This window comes from Gobio gobio, assembly GCF_949357685.1.
Source record: "Gobio gobio genome assembly, chromosome: 3".
NCBI lineage: Eukaryota > Metazoa > Chordata > Actinopteri > Cypriniformes > Gobionidae > Gobio > Gobio gobio.
Genome location: NC_137099.1, coordinates 14,972,545 through 14,989,000, shown reverse-complemented (window position 1 = coordinate 14,989,000; position 16,456 = coordinate 14,972,545). Strand labels below are relative to the sequence as shown.

The window sequence follows — 16,456 nt, the reverse complement described above, 5'->3', positions numbered from 1 at the left end:
ATTGCCCATTCCAGACCATTGTATTGAATTCATCCATTTTTAATAGACCACAAGTATATTAAAGGAGTCGAAAAGGACACCGCAGTAAACTCTTAGGCTTAACAGTGTTTAAGAGAGGCTTAAAGAGGCTCCAGAAAATAATTTCACATTAATACGTATTCTTAAGGGTGGTGATTAGGTACAATGACTTTCAAGGTTCTTTTTCATTGATTTTCAAAAGTATTTTTCCCCATTTTGGTCTCCAGCAAACCAAATTGTATTTAGGCACCCCTTGTTAACTAATCATCAACTAAACTATCTTTTCTTAAATGGATAGTTCACCCAAAAATGACAATTCTGTCATCATTTACTCACCCTCATGTTGTTCCAAGCCTGTATGAATTTCTTTCTTCTGCAGAACACAAAGATATTTTAAAGAATGTCTATAACCAAACAGTTGGTGAGCCCTATTGACTTCCATTTCCCCCATGTAAGTCAATGAGGTCCATCAACTGTTTAGTTTCTCTGTTCTTTTTCATTGATTTTCAAAAGTATTTTTCTCCAGCACTAAACTATCTTTCCTTGGGATAGTTCACTCAAAAATTTGAATTCTGTCAAGTTGTCCCAAACCTGTATGAATTTCTTCTGCTGAACATTTTGAAGAAAGTCATACCCAAACAGTTGATGAGCCCCATTAACTTCCCATTGTATCTTTTTTTTTTGTTGTTGTCGTCAATGGGGTCCATCAACTCTTTAGTTTCCCATATTCTTCAAAAAATCATCTTTTGCAGAAGAAAAAAAGAAATTCATTCAGGTTTGGGACAACTTGAGGGTGAGTAAATGATGATATAATTTTCATTTTTGGGTCAGCTATCCCTTTAAAGATTATAAAACAAAACACTCAAATGTATTGTGATATATTTGCAATATGTGATGATAACTAATGATGTTTTTATGCTTGTGTTATGCGTTCCTGAACAAAAGTGGTGCTCGTGCGCCCTAGTGTTGCTATGGTTACCGCGATTTCTGTTCGCGAGCGTCTATTTACTGATTGGTGACAATATGTGCCCTGACCAACTTGTAATCTAACTTTCCTGCTCACGGAAATATAAGGGACTCAAATGGAAACGTATTAATTATTATTGGCACCCTGTTCGCGTAAGTAATTAGCCTTCATTCTATAATAAACAAGTTAAATAAAGTTGTTCGTTAATTGTATCCATGTGGTATCGATCCCTGTGGCGAACTATCGTTCCCCGTTAGGTAGAGCTGTAGTCAATCAGCCCGCATGCCAGAGCAGAGCACCGCTACACCTGCCGGTATCAACGGATCACAACAGGGCTATAACTGCACCCAAGTGAGGGAGTACGACAAAATAAAGCGGCAAAGTGTCCACCCACAGTTCCTTCACCAAATCATCTACGGCTTTAGGCATGGACGAGTCTGTTTAACAGCAAGGGAACCGGATAATCAAACTGCGCTCGCTGTGTTTATATACACAGGTAACGGATACACACCACAAACCTGGCTGCCTGCGACTCTAAAAGCCATTACGGAGGAAATAGTTGCGTTTGTTATGGTGTAAAATCCTCATTTAGGTAAGACTGAATCATCATACTGAAATACTCTTCCAGTGTGAGGTGATTGTTTGGCTGTTCACGGCTTTTATTACGGCATGTCACGTAAGGTTTAACCAGATTTAACAATAGATCCTCTAACCGGGTGCGTCTTATCCATAAAGGGATCTATTCTCACGCACAGCAAATTTTCTTTTAATGTTAATTAAGCGTGCACGGGTGTCTTTCATTGTTGTCTCTTCCATACTCTACTGGTAGATCGCTAAATGTGCGCACTTTGTAATCAGTCGTGATTTTATAGACGAATATGTGAGAGAAAGTTTGGTGGCAGTCGCTGCTGTTAAACTACACGCAGTTCAATCACATGCGCTGTGTCATAAAGACACGCTGAGTATTTCCAGTCACATCGAAACATTTGGGCTCGCGCTTTTAAATTGGCAGGAAAAAATGAACCTGGGTGGCTGTGGTGGAAAGCGTATGGCTGTAATCTGTGAATACAGTCTTCCCTCGGATGTGTGTGCTGAGATTAGGCGGCTAAAAGCAGGTGTGTGCGTCCAGCGTCTTTGTATTTGCCCGTTAGCTTCGGCTCAAGCCCGTCACCCCATCATCCTATTTACACAAGGGCGGATATAATCCAGCAGCAGCTGCCACCTGCCTGGAGTCACGCCTCCGATCAATGGCAAGCAATGCTTTCATTCTCCTGTCTGTCTGAACACATTATTCTGTCTGCCAGACCGGGCTCTATAGGTTCATTTTTATTTATTTATTTAATACTTTGTCTTCCATTCCAATCTTCCAATCATTTCCTTAGACACAATCATTTGATGCTATTTTTAGCCCCCAACATTCCTATATATAAAATATATCTATAAAACACAGTAATTAATAATATTAATTCCTAAATCCATGCCAATTCTAGTCTTTTAATTGTATTGACTGATTTGTGTTCCAAGAATTCAACCTGGGATAGTTCAACCAAAAAAGAAAATTCTGTCATAATTTATTCACCCTAATGATGTTCCAAACCCACAAGACTTTCGTTCATCTTTGGAACACAAATTAAGATTTTTTTTTTTTTATGAAATCTGAGAGATTTCTGTCCCTCCATTGACAGCTATGCAACTATCACTTTGACGCTTCAAAAAGTCCAGATATTGTTAAACTCCAAATGAATTGAGCCGTTTAGTCCACATTTTCTGAAGAGACACGATCGCTTTATATTATTATAAATTGGTTCTTCCTCATTGGTTCTTGCGGAAGCTCAAATGTGCTGCGTTAACACACGAGAATGAACCTCATTGGTTCTTGTAGAAGCTCAAATGTGGCCATAAAAACGAGAATTAACCTCATTGGTTCTTGGAGAAGCTCAAATGTGCTGCATAACACTGGAGAATGAACATCATTGGTTCTTTCTGAAGCTCAAATGTGCTCATAAACACGAGAATGAACCTCATTGGTTCTTGCAGAAGCTCAAATGTGCTGCGTAACACGAGAATTAACCTCATTGGTTCTTGCGGAAGCTCAAATGTGCTGCGTCACATGGGAATGAACCTCAGTGGTTCTTTCTGAAGCTCAAATGTGCTGCGTAACACGGGAATGAACCTCAGTGGTTCTTTCTGAAGCTCAACTGTGCTCATAAACATGAGAATGAACCTCATTGGTTCTTGCTGAAGCTCAAATGTGCTGCGTAACACGGGAATGAACCTCAGTGGTTCTTTCTGAAGCTCAAATGTGCTGCGTAACACGAGAATGAACCTTATTGGTTCTTGCGGATGCTCAAATGTGCTGCGTAACACGAGAATGAAACTCATTGGTTCTTTCTGAAGCTCAAATGTGCTCATAAAAACGAGAATTAACCTCATTGGTTCTTGGAGAAGCTCAAATTTGCTGCGTAACACACAAGACTGAACCTCATTGGTTCATCCTGAAGCTCAATCGTGCTGCATAACACGCAAAAATTAACCTCATTGGTTCCTGCACTTCGAGCGAACATGCTTGAGCTTCCGTTTACCACAACTGATGTTTGAGTTGGTGAATGTTTATATGGGAATAAAAGCCTAAATTCAATCTGTTCTTCATATAAAGCATCATCATGGATGGATGTCACTACTGCTAAAATTGTAGTGTTCATGCTGCTAAAAATTAACATGATTGTATATTTATTCCGTTTAAATATAATGTAAATGTAATTTAAATATAATTGGACAATTAAATGCATGATTTTTATCAACATTTGTTTTGGTTTGGATATTGCTTAACATTTGTGTTGACTTTATTTAAACACATTTGCTATTATCACCTGCAGAGCCAAGGCTAAATTCCTTTTCATTTCAGAACATTATTATCTGGCTGTTTTAGAAATGATAATTGTCACAACCAGACAAAAACAACTATTATGGGCTGTTGATCGCACATTGTGACAGGAGGACGTCAAGCAAGGAGTTTAACACCCTTTTATTTGTTGACAGATGTTTGTTCACACTCTTTTGCATAAAACTAGAATTCATTCAGAGCGCTCTATGAAAGATGTTGTGTCAGGTAACCAAACATGCTCTTAATTTCGTGACATCTAAATGAACCTTAAATATTCTGCCATCATTTACTCACCCTCAAGTCTTTAGAAACCCATTTCTTCCTTCCCTGGAACACACAAAAGGAGTTATTTATAGCAAAATGTCCTTCTACTTTGTTCCCTGTAATGAAAGTAAACGGTGGCCACAGCTGTTTCTCACATAAAGTTATTGTATGGCTTCAGAAGACTTGAAATATAGCATGCCAGTCATATGGACCACTTTTATAATACTTTTATGGTGCTTATTTTGAGAACAGCTCTGGCATTCTGATGTACATTGGCTTGGATGTTACATGGGGGTGGGGGAAAGACATGGTATGAAATGCCACAAGGGTGAGTAAATAAGGATAGAATTTTAAAGTTTCCCGATTGTGCTATTTTAAAGGTTACTAATCTTAATTTTGTTATGGAGGTCAGCTAAAATCGATTTACATTCATCAAAGATTAACAAAAAACTAAAACTTAACTTAAATTTTCTCAAAGAGCCTGAAAACGGTTCGTTCGAAGATTCAGGGTGCGTTCACACTTGTCATGTTCGATTAAACCAAACACTGGTGTGATTGCTCGGTTAGTGCGGTTCATTTGAACATATGTGAACGCTGCCATCCAAACCCTGGTGCGCACCAAACAAGCGGACCGAGACCGCTAAAAAGATTGGTCTCGGTCCGCTTCCAAACGAACTCTCGTGCAGTTCGATTGATATATGAACACAACACGGACCAAAGTAAACCATGTAAACGAACCAAAAACAGGACGTGCTGTCACAGCAAGTCAGCTGATTTGACGACGCGGAAAGATCGTTGTATCCAAAATGAGTAGAGGGCAAACGTGGAGCAATGAGGAGGAAAAGTGCCTCATCAATATTTGGTCTGACGTGCTAGAAAAAACACACAAAAATGCTGAAGTATTCAAAATGTTCAGTGATCAGTTAACGGAATGTGGCTTTTACAGGAGTGTGGAACAGTGCCACATAAAAGTTAAGAAGCTGCGTCATCAGTATATAAAAGTGCGTGATGTTCTGCGTTTTGAATGTTTTGAACATTTTATGAGCTCTCCGGTAGTTCTCAGCTGGTAAAAATAAAACCATTTGTACACGCATAAAATGATCGCGTTTAATCCAGCACACAGCATTGTTTTAAGCAAGCTCCGTCGTGAAATCTATACCTCATAAAAGCCGACCAATCAGGTTGTGACCGTATCCCTATGCCTTTGGTTCGGTAAATTTAGGTTCATTGTTAAAAATGCCAGTGTGAACGCTAAGCGGACCAGGACTATATGTTTTGTTTTTGTTTTTTGGTCCGGACCAAACGAACCGAACTACAAGTGTGAACGCACCCTCAGTCTCTCTAAACCCCACCCCCTTTCTGTGAGGCTGCTCTGCTCTGATTGGTCAAATGGCCTTGTCTGGCTATCACCAGACCAAGCTCAATTTAAGATTGGACATTGGTCTGGGGAGTCTGCTCTGTATTTTCTACTGCACACGAGAGTATAAACGCGCATAAATTAAATGACTCCGTACGCAATTGGATAGTCCTTCAACCAATCAGACCACAAGAGGCGTGATAAAAAAACATAATTCAAATGACTCTGTACGCAATTGGATAGTCCTTCAACCAATCAGACCACAAGAGGCGTGATCAACGGGAAACAACCCATCGCTTCTCTATCCATCATCGTGAGAATCCCTCCAATAGCGGGCCAGTCTGTGATTGGTTCCCGCAAAAGTGTAACAGAAGCAGTAGAAATCAATGTACGGGTTTCCAGACTGAGTTGGTGGGCGAAATCAAATCGCTGGCAGATCAGGCTGGGTTTACCCAGTCTACAAATGGCCCAGTCTGTTGTGATTGTTCTACTGCTTGCAGCGCGTGTTGGAAACTAAATATCTGTTTGCTGAATTTCAGCTCCGGAGGTTTCCTCAGTACTTGTTACACAGTGATACGAATGATGCCGTTGGTTTTTCCATATCAATTCATAGTTTTCAGTCACGTGACTGTCACAGAGCCCTGGAGGGCAAAACAGCCATAGAACTGTAGCACAAGCCAATTTTAAAAAAAATATGTAAACAAGATGCAAGTTTTGGGCACTTGGGATCCATATACAGCACCTGCTACAATATTTCAATCACAAGAACGCTTAATGTGAAAAGCACTTAGTTGCATCAATGAGGATTAAATGAAGCAAAGTTTAATGCTAATCAAGGATTTGTTGATCTAGGTTTTATTTGAAATCGAGTTCAGTTGCACCACTTAATTTTAAACACAGATTAACTACGCAGAAAGACTGTTAGAATTAAAGGGCTGATCGAGCAGCACAGGTGGAGGGTGAACCGACGCCAGGCTAAGAATCTTTATTAATGCAACCCACCCTTAAAATGCCTTAATGTACTAAAACAGTGATTTATTAAAAGATCAAATTCAGTTTACTCCTTTTTGATGATGCATACAGGTGAGTAGATGAGCCAAGAATATGAACGCAATGCGTTTTCTTTAAAACTGTTTTCGATGGAAAACACTTAAAGGGGTACTTCACCGCTGGAAAGATGAATGTGTATTTAAATTGGGTCATTTATGTAGTAGAAATGTGAAACTATTTTAGAAGTCGGTGCCTTCTAGACTGAGAAAAGCCAGAACATTTATTTTTGGCTCATATAGATAAAAGACAACAACTCCCAGAATGCACTTGCCCTACGAGGCCACTCCCACCGGTTACATCATGCTGATGTATGCCCCCACCGTCGTTTAGATTTTTATAGTAGTTCAGTTAGAGAACAGACACTACAATTAAAAACTGAACGTGTCTGCTCAATACAGAGTGAGCCGAACGAGAGTCGCAGCACAAACGCAGCAGGAGTCAGATTTCATTCATCACGAGAGTGAGGAGCTGACAGACAAGATGATCGCGGAAGATTTGGTTTCAAAGCGAAATGCTCCTATTTAAGTGAGTTTATCATTGTACCGTTTTGTTGTTGTGTTTTTCATTAAGAATGATAGGCTAATGAACCCAAAATTCAAGCAACCCGAGCCCGAATTGGCTTTAATTCTATACCGAAACTAAAATGAGCATGTCCGCCCGGCATTCATTCACGGCCGCATTGTCATTCATTCATGGCCGCACAGTCATTCACGGTGCGTGTCCAGTCTGGCGAGTTTTCAGTTCATACCTATGGAAGCTTAACTTTCAGCTTTTTGCTCCGCACTGCTCCGTTATGAATGCCCGAACGGCCGCATTTACATTCTGTGAGTGAGATCTCTCCCCTGTGGGCGGGTTGAAAACATGCGGACCTAACTCCTACTACTGTCTGTAGTCTCTAGCCAAAAAAGCCTCCAATGATGCAAAATGACGATATTTGCTTCATCGGAGGCTTTTTTCCAGACATAAAATACATAAATCTCTTGTCTCAGGTGGATATGATGGAGGGGAAGCACGATCATTCGAATATCCTACCGGGTTTCTACTGATACAAAGCTTAATGCTAATCGCTGAAGTAACCCTTTAACGAGAAACCTTGTGTTGCATTAATATTCTGTGTTCATTTGCTTGCCTGTACAAGTATGCATAATCAATAAGGTGTATATTTACACCTATATATGTATATGTATATAGATTTGCAGCACTGAAAACAAGAACCAAACGCTTCCAGTCTCAGCTACAACTACAGTGTTGCAGGTCAAAGTCGTTCACGGTCAGCCAGTGAAGAAGACCATAGGCTGGCATTATGCAAATGTGTTTCATTGTTACGTAGGTATGTAACAGGAAGTGATACTTGACTCATTTCGGCAGTTCAGAATCCATTCTTTCTTTTAGGGGACAATGGCTTTATTTGTTGGAGAACTTTTACCTTTACAAATTGCTATATTACACGCAGCATGAAAGGTAATATTCGAAATAGCATAATTTTGGGGCGTATTAACGCATTAACGTAATGACTGCGTTTTTTCACTTTTTACAGCTCAGATAGTAGCAAATGAGTCATCCGACCAACTAAAATGCTTTCTTTTTCTCTTAGGAATTTCAACATAGCAATGTGACAGTGAATTGTGTCTTAAAGTTTAGGCTGTTTGTGAATAGACACTGCGGGAAGTCGTCTACCCTGTTGTGTTTCCGAACCTGGGGAAGGCAGAAATATAATTTCCCTGTCAAATCCTGAGCTTTTAAAAGCAGCTAATTTAGAGCTTTGTAGATCAATAGCAGTAATACTGTAAGATAATGTGAAGGTTCCCTCAGCAACAAAATACTTACAATAATCAGCTTTCCCTTTGTGTGGTGCCGCTGTATTCTTCTGAGCATTTTGTCAAGGGGGTTGACAGACTAATTGAAGCGGATTGTGTTAATCAAGTAAAGGAATGACTTTTGCCATTATGGAGAGTTAAGAGATATCTGATTCGCTCCAGAAATTATTGATCTGCGATAAGAATAGCTCTCAATTGCTTCTTTTTTCAGTGTTGAGATGACTTTACAAGTCATTCTTCTCTTCAGCAAGAACTCAAATTAGCCTTGGTGAATGGCATTGCTTTCAAGAGCTGAAAATGTGGTCTGCATGGGATAACGTATGCTTTTGGATGAGAAATGAGAGGGGGGGGGGGCTATTTGAAGTAGCTGATTACAAAATGTTGTTTTAATAAAAATGGATGATATTCCATATCAGCAAATTTGTAGAAAGAAAATGTAAATAATGTGTCAAACTTTTTGTTAGTCAAGCAGTGTGTGCTTCTTATAGAGTGTGTGTGTTATTGCGATTTACAAGCATGACGTGGTGCAGTCAGGCTTGAAACGAATCTGAGCCATGCTACTGTGATTATACCTTCAGCTGAAGTGTAGGCTGACCAATGGGAACAATGAACTGAAACTACCCATTTCATGATGATTATTGCGATGGTGGCAAAAACAACTGGAAGCTTAAAATCAATTATGCATGAAAATGCTGTCATCCACGCTGACTCTGGAAAGCTTGTGATTCACCACCTAGTGCTTTCTGTGCATAAGGAAATATCAGCACAATTCTTAATCATTCTTAACGATTCTGACAGGTTTTGCTGAGATAGTTTGCCCAAATATGACAATTCTGCCAAGACTTTCTTTCTTGCATGGAGCACAAAAGGAGTTATTTAGCAGAATGTCCAAGCTGCTCTTTATTTCCAACGAACGTAGATGCAGAACAGGGACCGCCTTGGCTAGATCATTCCTTTTGTGCCCCATGCGAGGAAGAGAAAAGATGACAGAATTTTCATTATAGTGGTGAACTCTCGCTTTAATATCATCAGGGCCCCTAGATAAGAATTACGCTTTTGTAATCAATCTCAAACCCAAGCAAGCCGAGAGGGTAGAGCACAGAGATCTGAATCAAAGCAATTGGAGAATATTAGAGTAGGGAACAACACAAGCTTTTAATGTGATATGAAAGCTAAATGTTCTTTGTACTGATTGATTTTTAATGTTCCCAACACCCGACTTTTCTTTCAATTTCGTTGCAAATGCAAGAGTGACTTTCTGGCATTTTATGAACAGTTTTTATTCGCGTGAGGCTACACCACAAAGATGACTTTTTTTTACGCAACAAATGTATTTTTTCGGTTTGTTTGTTTTGTTTCCTGGGTTCTCGATTGCTTGTTTGCAATTTATTGTCGCCAAACCCTGTATTAAATGTTTTAAGAGAATGGGAATCCTAGAGGAGTTAAGTAGGTTCTTTGGCTTTTCTGATCAATCTTTCACTCAGTTATTGTGTTTGTAAGGCTTGCCTGATCTACACCCTTAGTCTCTCAAAAGTAATCTTCTTCTGAATGCCAGCTGACCATTGATCTGTATATACCCCCAAACCCTCTCAGGTCTCTTTTCTCATAGTCTCTTTGTATTTAACCTTCCTCATATCAAATGTAGTGAATATTTCTTATCGATCACAGTGGACCTTTTTATTCTTAAGATATATGCGATGTAGTTTTACAGCTTTACATTTCTTAAGGAATTAAATGGCTAGGATTTGTTTGAAATTGTGTGTCTTAACTTGTAAGAAATTCAATTGTAAGAGTTGAACCTTAACTGGACAGTATTGACAGTGATCTCTCTCGTTTTCAGATGAAAGGGAAGATGTTCAAAAGAAAACCTTCACGAAATGGATAAACTCACAGTTTGCTAAGGTAATGTGACTTGAGTTTGGTTTTTATCATGTGTTGAAGTAACACTAAATCACCTTTAACGGCGAATAAAAATGCGTTATCAATCGGTTTTAACTAATCGATTCAGACAATCTTTATATTGCGATTTTCAGAGAAATCTTCATGCATTTCTGTTTTTGCAGTCTGGAAAAGCATGTTATAGGTGTATAAGCTGAAATGCTGTTATTCATCCACCTACTACATGGTGGGTGGATGAGGAGACATAAGGTAGACAAGCTTGATATCAAGGTTAAAAGTTAAGATTCACACTTGCACATAGTCTTGAACTTAAGGTTGAAAGTTAAGATTCACACTCGCATAAAGTCTTGTCCCTAACCTTCATCTGTCAGGATTTGAGTGTGAATGCTTGAATGTGTGCTTTAGATTTGTTTGTTTGACGTTCCACGCTTCGAGGTAAGGCATTTCAAAACACAGGTTTTTGCGTTCTTTTTGTAACTCTGTTAGCATCCTTTTACAGTATGTTAACAGTGGAAGGACAGTCAGTTTTTGTCCTTCAAACTGAGAAAGATGTGTTTGCTTCAAGGCAAAGCTGTGGGGAAAAAAAAAAAAAATCCTCTCAAAGAACCAAAACTAAAGGTCTTATCTTGTCATTCTCCTTTATTTCGGATAATGTACACTTATAAATACTCCACTTTTAAATACTAGGCATGCTTCATAGACAACTCATTTCTGCAAATTGAGTATATTAAAGGGTTAGTTCACCCAAAAATGAAAATTAGCCCATGATTTACTCACCCTCAAGTCATCCTAGGTGTATATGACATTCTTCTTTCAGACGAATAAAATCGGAGTTATATTAAAAAAGTTCTGGCTCTTCCGAGCTTTATAATGGCAGTGAATTGTTGTTTTGTTGTTGAAGTCCATAAAAGTGCATCTATCCATCATATAACTGCTCCACACGGCTCCGAGGAGTTAATAAAGGCCTTCTGAAGCGAAGTGGCAGTGGTACGCAAGTCAACTTACGCAAAAGATTAACCCCTGACGTGATGTATAGGAGCATCGCAAGCTTTGAAGCCTCTCGCAGATAGGGCTGGGCAACAAACTCAAGCCCCTCTTCTTTTATATCGAAATCCTCCACATTTCTCTTAATAAATCTCGTTTTAGACTCTAATTCATGACCAGTGTATTGTTTTGCTCTATCCTCTGCGCTTCTGCATTCGTCAATACACATGCGTCAATGGTTCAAGGGTTTGCTCTTTCGCCGTAAATCGATGCGTACGGAGGTCCGCCGGAAGTTAGTTATTTTAGTCTATAAAGTTTTAAATATGGATATTTTTCTTACACAAACGCGCCACTTTGCTTCAGAAGGCCTTTATTAACCCCCCGGAGCCGTGAGGTATGATGGATAGATGCACTTTTATGGACTTCAAAACCGAAACAAGTCGCTGCCATTATAAAGCTTGGAAGAGCCAGGACTTTTTTAATATAACTCCGATTCTATTCGTCTGAAAGAAGAGTCTTATACAAGGATGACTTTAAGGTGAGTAAATCATGGGGTAATTTTCATTTTTGGGTGAACTAACCCTTTAAAGGCCTAAATACATGTTCCCAAAGACCCTCAGCCTTAATTTTCTTCAAGTTCTGTTTATTCTGTAGACAAGAAGACCCCCTGTCGATGACCTCTTTACCGATCTGTGTGATGGCCGACGTCTTCTTGAACTCCTGGAGATTCTGGTTGGCCATGAACTAGTGGGTCCATTTTTAAATTTGAAACATTCTCATTAGAGGAATAGTTCACCCCAAAAGGACAACTTTTGTCATAATTTACTCACAAAAGGAGAAATTTTGAGGATTTCCCATGCAATTGCAATGAATGGGGAATGAAGCATTGACCAAAAATTGGTTTACTGGAAGATTATTAGAAGTTCACCTGTTTGTGCAATATAAACATTTTGGGGTTAAATTAAAGTCGGCATGAAACAAAAGTTGTCTTTTTTATTGCGATATGTATCTGAGTCAGGAATTGATTGGATCTGTATAGTATGCTCTTGCTGTGATGTCATGTTAGTGACAGGTTGTCCCGCACTCACATAATCAGAAAAAAAGATGCAAGAGAGAGGAAGTTATTTTGTTTAAAGATTTCGAGGGCACATTCATTTAAAAAAAAAATGTTCCATAAAATATTCTATAAAAAATAGGATTTTTCCATTTTGATTTCATGGTGACAAATTAAGAACTAATTTATGCAGGCTGTATGTGTATGTTCTTGTAATAATGGCCACCCCTTCATTAGAGTGAGAAAATGATGACAGAACTTTTGTATTTGGGTGAACTATCCCTTTAATTGGCTCTGCTGGGTAATATTCTGAGACTTTCCATTGTTCTATTTTTATCAAGGAAAAAATAATCCTGGTTTCAAAGCATTTTGACAAGGATGAGTGCATAAATGGTTGAATTCATTTGCAATGGATGCTCTAAGTTCAGTACTGATATATTCCCCATTTGCAGGTAAAAGAGCGTGGTTTCACTCGAGTGCACTCCCTCAACAATGTTAACAGGGCCCTGCAGATCCTTCAGAAGAACAATGTGAGTTAATTGGTTCAACTGGCTGCTTTACTATTCACAGATTTTGGAATTTCAATGTTTCGGTTGAGCTTTTTTTAATAAATGCAAGACAAAACTATGCAGAAGCAAAATGTACAGTTTGATAAGGTAATGGCAATTATCCATTTCGCTGATATAAAAGCTCCTCTGCTTGAGAAAAACATCCAGGCAGCTTTAAAATGTGTTTGAAGTACCAAATAAAAGCCAAATAGGGTTGCAAATTATAACTTCTGGTTGAAGTAATTTTCCAGCAAATATCAAACAGTTGATATCAGTGATGTGACTGAAATATCTGATCCTTATCTTGTTTAACCCTATAAACCCGAAGTGTACTTTCGGCATACTATATGCGATTTGATTAACCTCTAAGTAGTGCTGTTATTTTATGATTACATTTTTTTCCCCCATAATTTATGAAATACCTTTTTGTTCTGTAATATGTCAAATACATCATACAGCTCAGATAGTTATGTGTCATATGTAATTTGAAAGGTCTCACGGAGTAGAATACAACAAGTATAATTGTTTTGGGATTTGACTAAACTTGAGCAAGTTTTTGTACGTGAAGCCCTGCTAGAGCCATATGTAAATAATATATGGATGCAGCATTTGTCATGTTTTTGCTCATAACTTCATGAAACATCCTCCGATTGTGGAAAATGGCACATTACAGCAGATTAAAAAGAGCAGAAACTCACTCACATCTAAAGATATTCTGTCATGGAGTTATAACACACAAAACTCCGCAGGCACACATGTAGCTAAGTAAAATCAAATGTAGCTTTCATGTGGCGTTTATGCTTGTTACTTCATGAAACATGCAGAGATCGTAGAAAATGGTCCAAAATCAACATAATCCATTGCGTCAATCACAAGATATTCCTCACGGAGGAATAACACTTTTAAAATGCCTCCGGGTGTCAAGGGCTAAACACAAAGGCTACCTTGGTTCCAAATGTTGTAACTTTTGATCACTTTATCACCGCAAAATTTGATCCAGATGCAGCTCATGTAGGGGAACTTCACCTAAAAAAGAATTGTCCTCCTACCTTTATTTCCTTCCGGAGTTATTGCATGTCAAATGAGAAAGATATGTCAAATTTCCCTTGAGCACACTTTTTTTTGTCTTTTATCAGCAGTTTCTCAGCATGAGAATTTCCAAATGTAATGTTTTTTTTTTTTCTCTACAAATTTAAAAAGTTTTCTATCAAACATAACCTACCTATTGACTCTCCTTGCTATAGTTTTTGGATATGTCAGTCTAACAGCTCTAACAACAACTGTAAAAATGCCTTCAAAAATGAAAATTAGCCCATGATTGACTCACCCTCAAGTCATCCTATAGGTGTATTTGACATTATTCTTTCAGACGAATAAAATTATATTTTATATATTTTAGTTATATTAAAAAAAGTCCTGGCTAATCCAAGCATTATAATGGCATTGATTTGATGGGTCGTTTTTGAAGTCCATCAAAGTGCATCTTTTTAATATAACTCTGAAAGAAGAATGTTATATACACCTAGGATGACTTGAGGGTTAGTAAATCATGGGCTAATTTTCATTTTTGGGTGAACTAACCCTTTAAAGAGTTAAGACTTAATATAAGTCTCAGGTTCCCAAGACTGTCTGTGAAGTTTCAGCTCAAAATACCCCGCAGATAATTTTTTATATCATGTTGCAAATTCCCATTTTTTAGTGGAAGGAAAACCTGCTGTTTTTGTAAATATATCTTTAAATGCAAATGAGCTGCTGCTCCAGATGAGGGCGGAGCCTTTACAGCTCGTTCCTCAGATACTCTGCCAAAAACTACGGGCAAATTCCATCCTCTGTTTTTGCACCCTTGAATGGCACTTCAGGAAGGGGACGCCATTTGTAGGGGTGTTCCAAACGAAAGTGTCACATTGTATAGAAAATGCAAAGCGCTTATTCTGAGACAATGATTTATGGGGATTAAAGAAAAAGGAGTGGTTGGATATTTATAGGGTGGTTGTGTACACATACTGCCGACACATATTTTTTTCAAACACCATGTAAAAGTGAATTTTGCATAATAGGTCCCCTTTAAAGTCAACATAAAATCAAAATTGACCCTGTTTACTGTCTGAATACATGTCCCTGGTCGAATTATGTGACAATCAAGGTTTTTGCATTACAATCTGCTTCATTTCTAGGTTGAGCTGGTGAACATTGGAGGAGCTGACATTGTAGATGGGAATCATAAACTGACCCTGGGGCTCATCTGGAGCATCATTCTCCACTGGCAGGTATGAGAGTTCAATACAGTGAAATCAGACCCACAATCTTTCTGGTTTGCCTTCAAGGGCAGTAGCACACTAAAGGACCTTATCATCCATTATGTTGGTCTATCAAAGATTTTATATGTAGCACATTTGCAGTGGACTGTCATGTGCTTATCTGTACAGGAACTCGTTTCCTCTGTTTTTTTCTGTTCATCTGATAAGGTGGCACTACTGTGGTTTATGTTCAGAGCTTCTGATGTCCTCTGCCTTAAGCTTATGTTGGCAGTGGTTATAGCAATAAAGGCCTTTAAGACTCAGTAACTTTTCCGCATTGAGATTGATTTAAAAGGGGCTATTGCAGTACCGCGGTACAGTGATGGTATCAGATGGTTAAATTACAGTGCTAAATGATTACCATATATATACTACGATGCTGACTGATTTACCATATTCATGTACCTTGGAATTTACATCATAATCTTTGGTATTTCAAAGATTACCATGGGGTTATAATGGTAGGGGAGCGCGGGGCACAACCTAATGCAGGGTTAGTTGTAACACGCATGGTTTAACACTTTCCACACATGCCAGGATGACGAAACTTAGTGTATTTACTAGTTGCCGTATCAACATTATTTAGTGAAAAAGTTGCGCCAAAATTAAAAAATCTTTGGAAGGTGTTACTGAACATGTTGTCACATCTCACTTCCATTCTTTCGGGGTAAATCAAGAAAAACGTATGCACTGTATTAATGATACAAAATCACACATAATTCTACTAGACGTGTGAAATGAATGTGTGAAAAAAATAAATACTCTGAACCTCAAGTGGGTTTACACAAACTCAAAAAGTGTTAGGTTGGCCCCGCTCTCCCCTATATGTCCCCAAAATATGGGAATCTTTGCTATACAATACATTTTTGCAAGGATGCATTACATTGATCAAAAATGACAGTAAAGTAGTAAAAATTAGGCAGCACAAGTGTTTTCAACATTGATAATAATAAATGTTTCTTGAGCAGCAAATCAGCATATTAGAATGATTTCTGAAGGATCACGTGACACCGAAGACTGGAGTTATGATGCTTTGCCATCACAGGAATAAATTATATTTTAAAATATTGTAAAATAGAAAAGGGTTATTTTTAACTGTAACAAATTTTCATAATATTACTGTTTTACTGTATTTTTGATCAAGTAAATTCAGCCTTGCTGAGCATAAGAGACTTTCAAAATCTTTCAAACCCCAAACTTTTGAATGGTTGGGTATACCATGGTATTGACTGATTACCATTTTCTTGTACCTGGTATTTACTGCTAGGCATTTCAAAGTTCAAATCCCATGGTATTACTGTGGTACACTTCCAACCA

The 16,456-nt window shown here is 38.4% G+C and overlaps 1 protein-coding gene across 1 annotated transcript in view; it reads left to right on the top strand.

Annotated features, from left to right (window-relative positions):
* dmd (dystrophin) overlaps nt 1–16,456 on the top strand; it is a 156,900-nt gene that overhangs the window by 5,992 nt on the left and 134,452 nt on the right. Inside the window, exons 2-5 of the mRNA XM_079813126.1 lie at nt 10,198–10,259; nt 11,895–11,987; nt 12,747–12,824; nt 15,017–15,109. Coding sequence (XP_079669252.1) covers nt 10,198–10,259; nt 11,895–11,987; nt 12,747–12,824; nt 15,017–15,109 — 326 coding nt within the window. The remainder of the gene's footprint in view (nt 1–10,197; nt 10,260–11,894; nt 11,988–12,746; nt 12,825–15,016; nt 15,110–16,456) is intronic.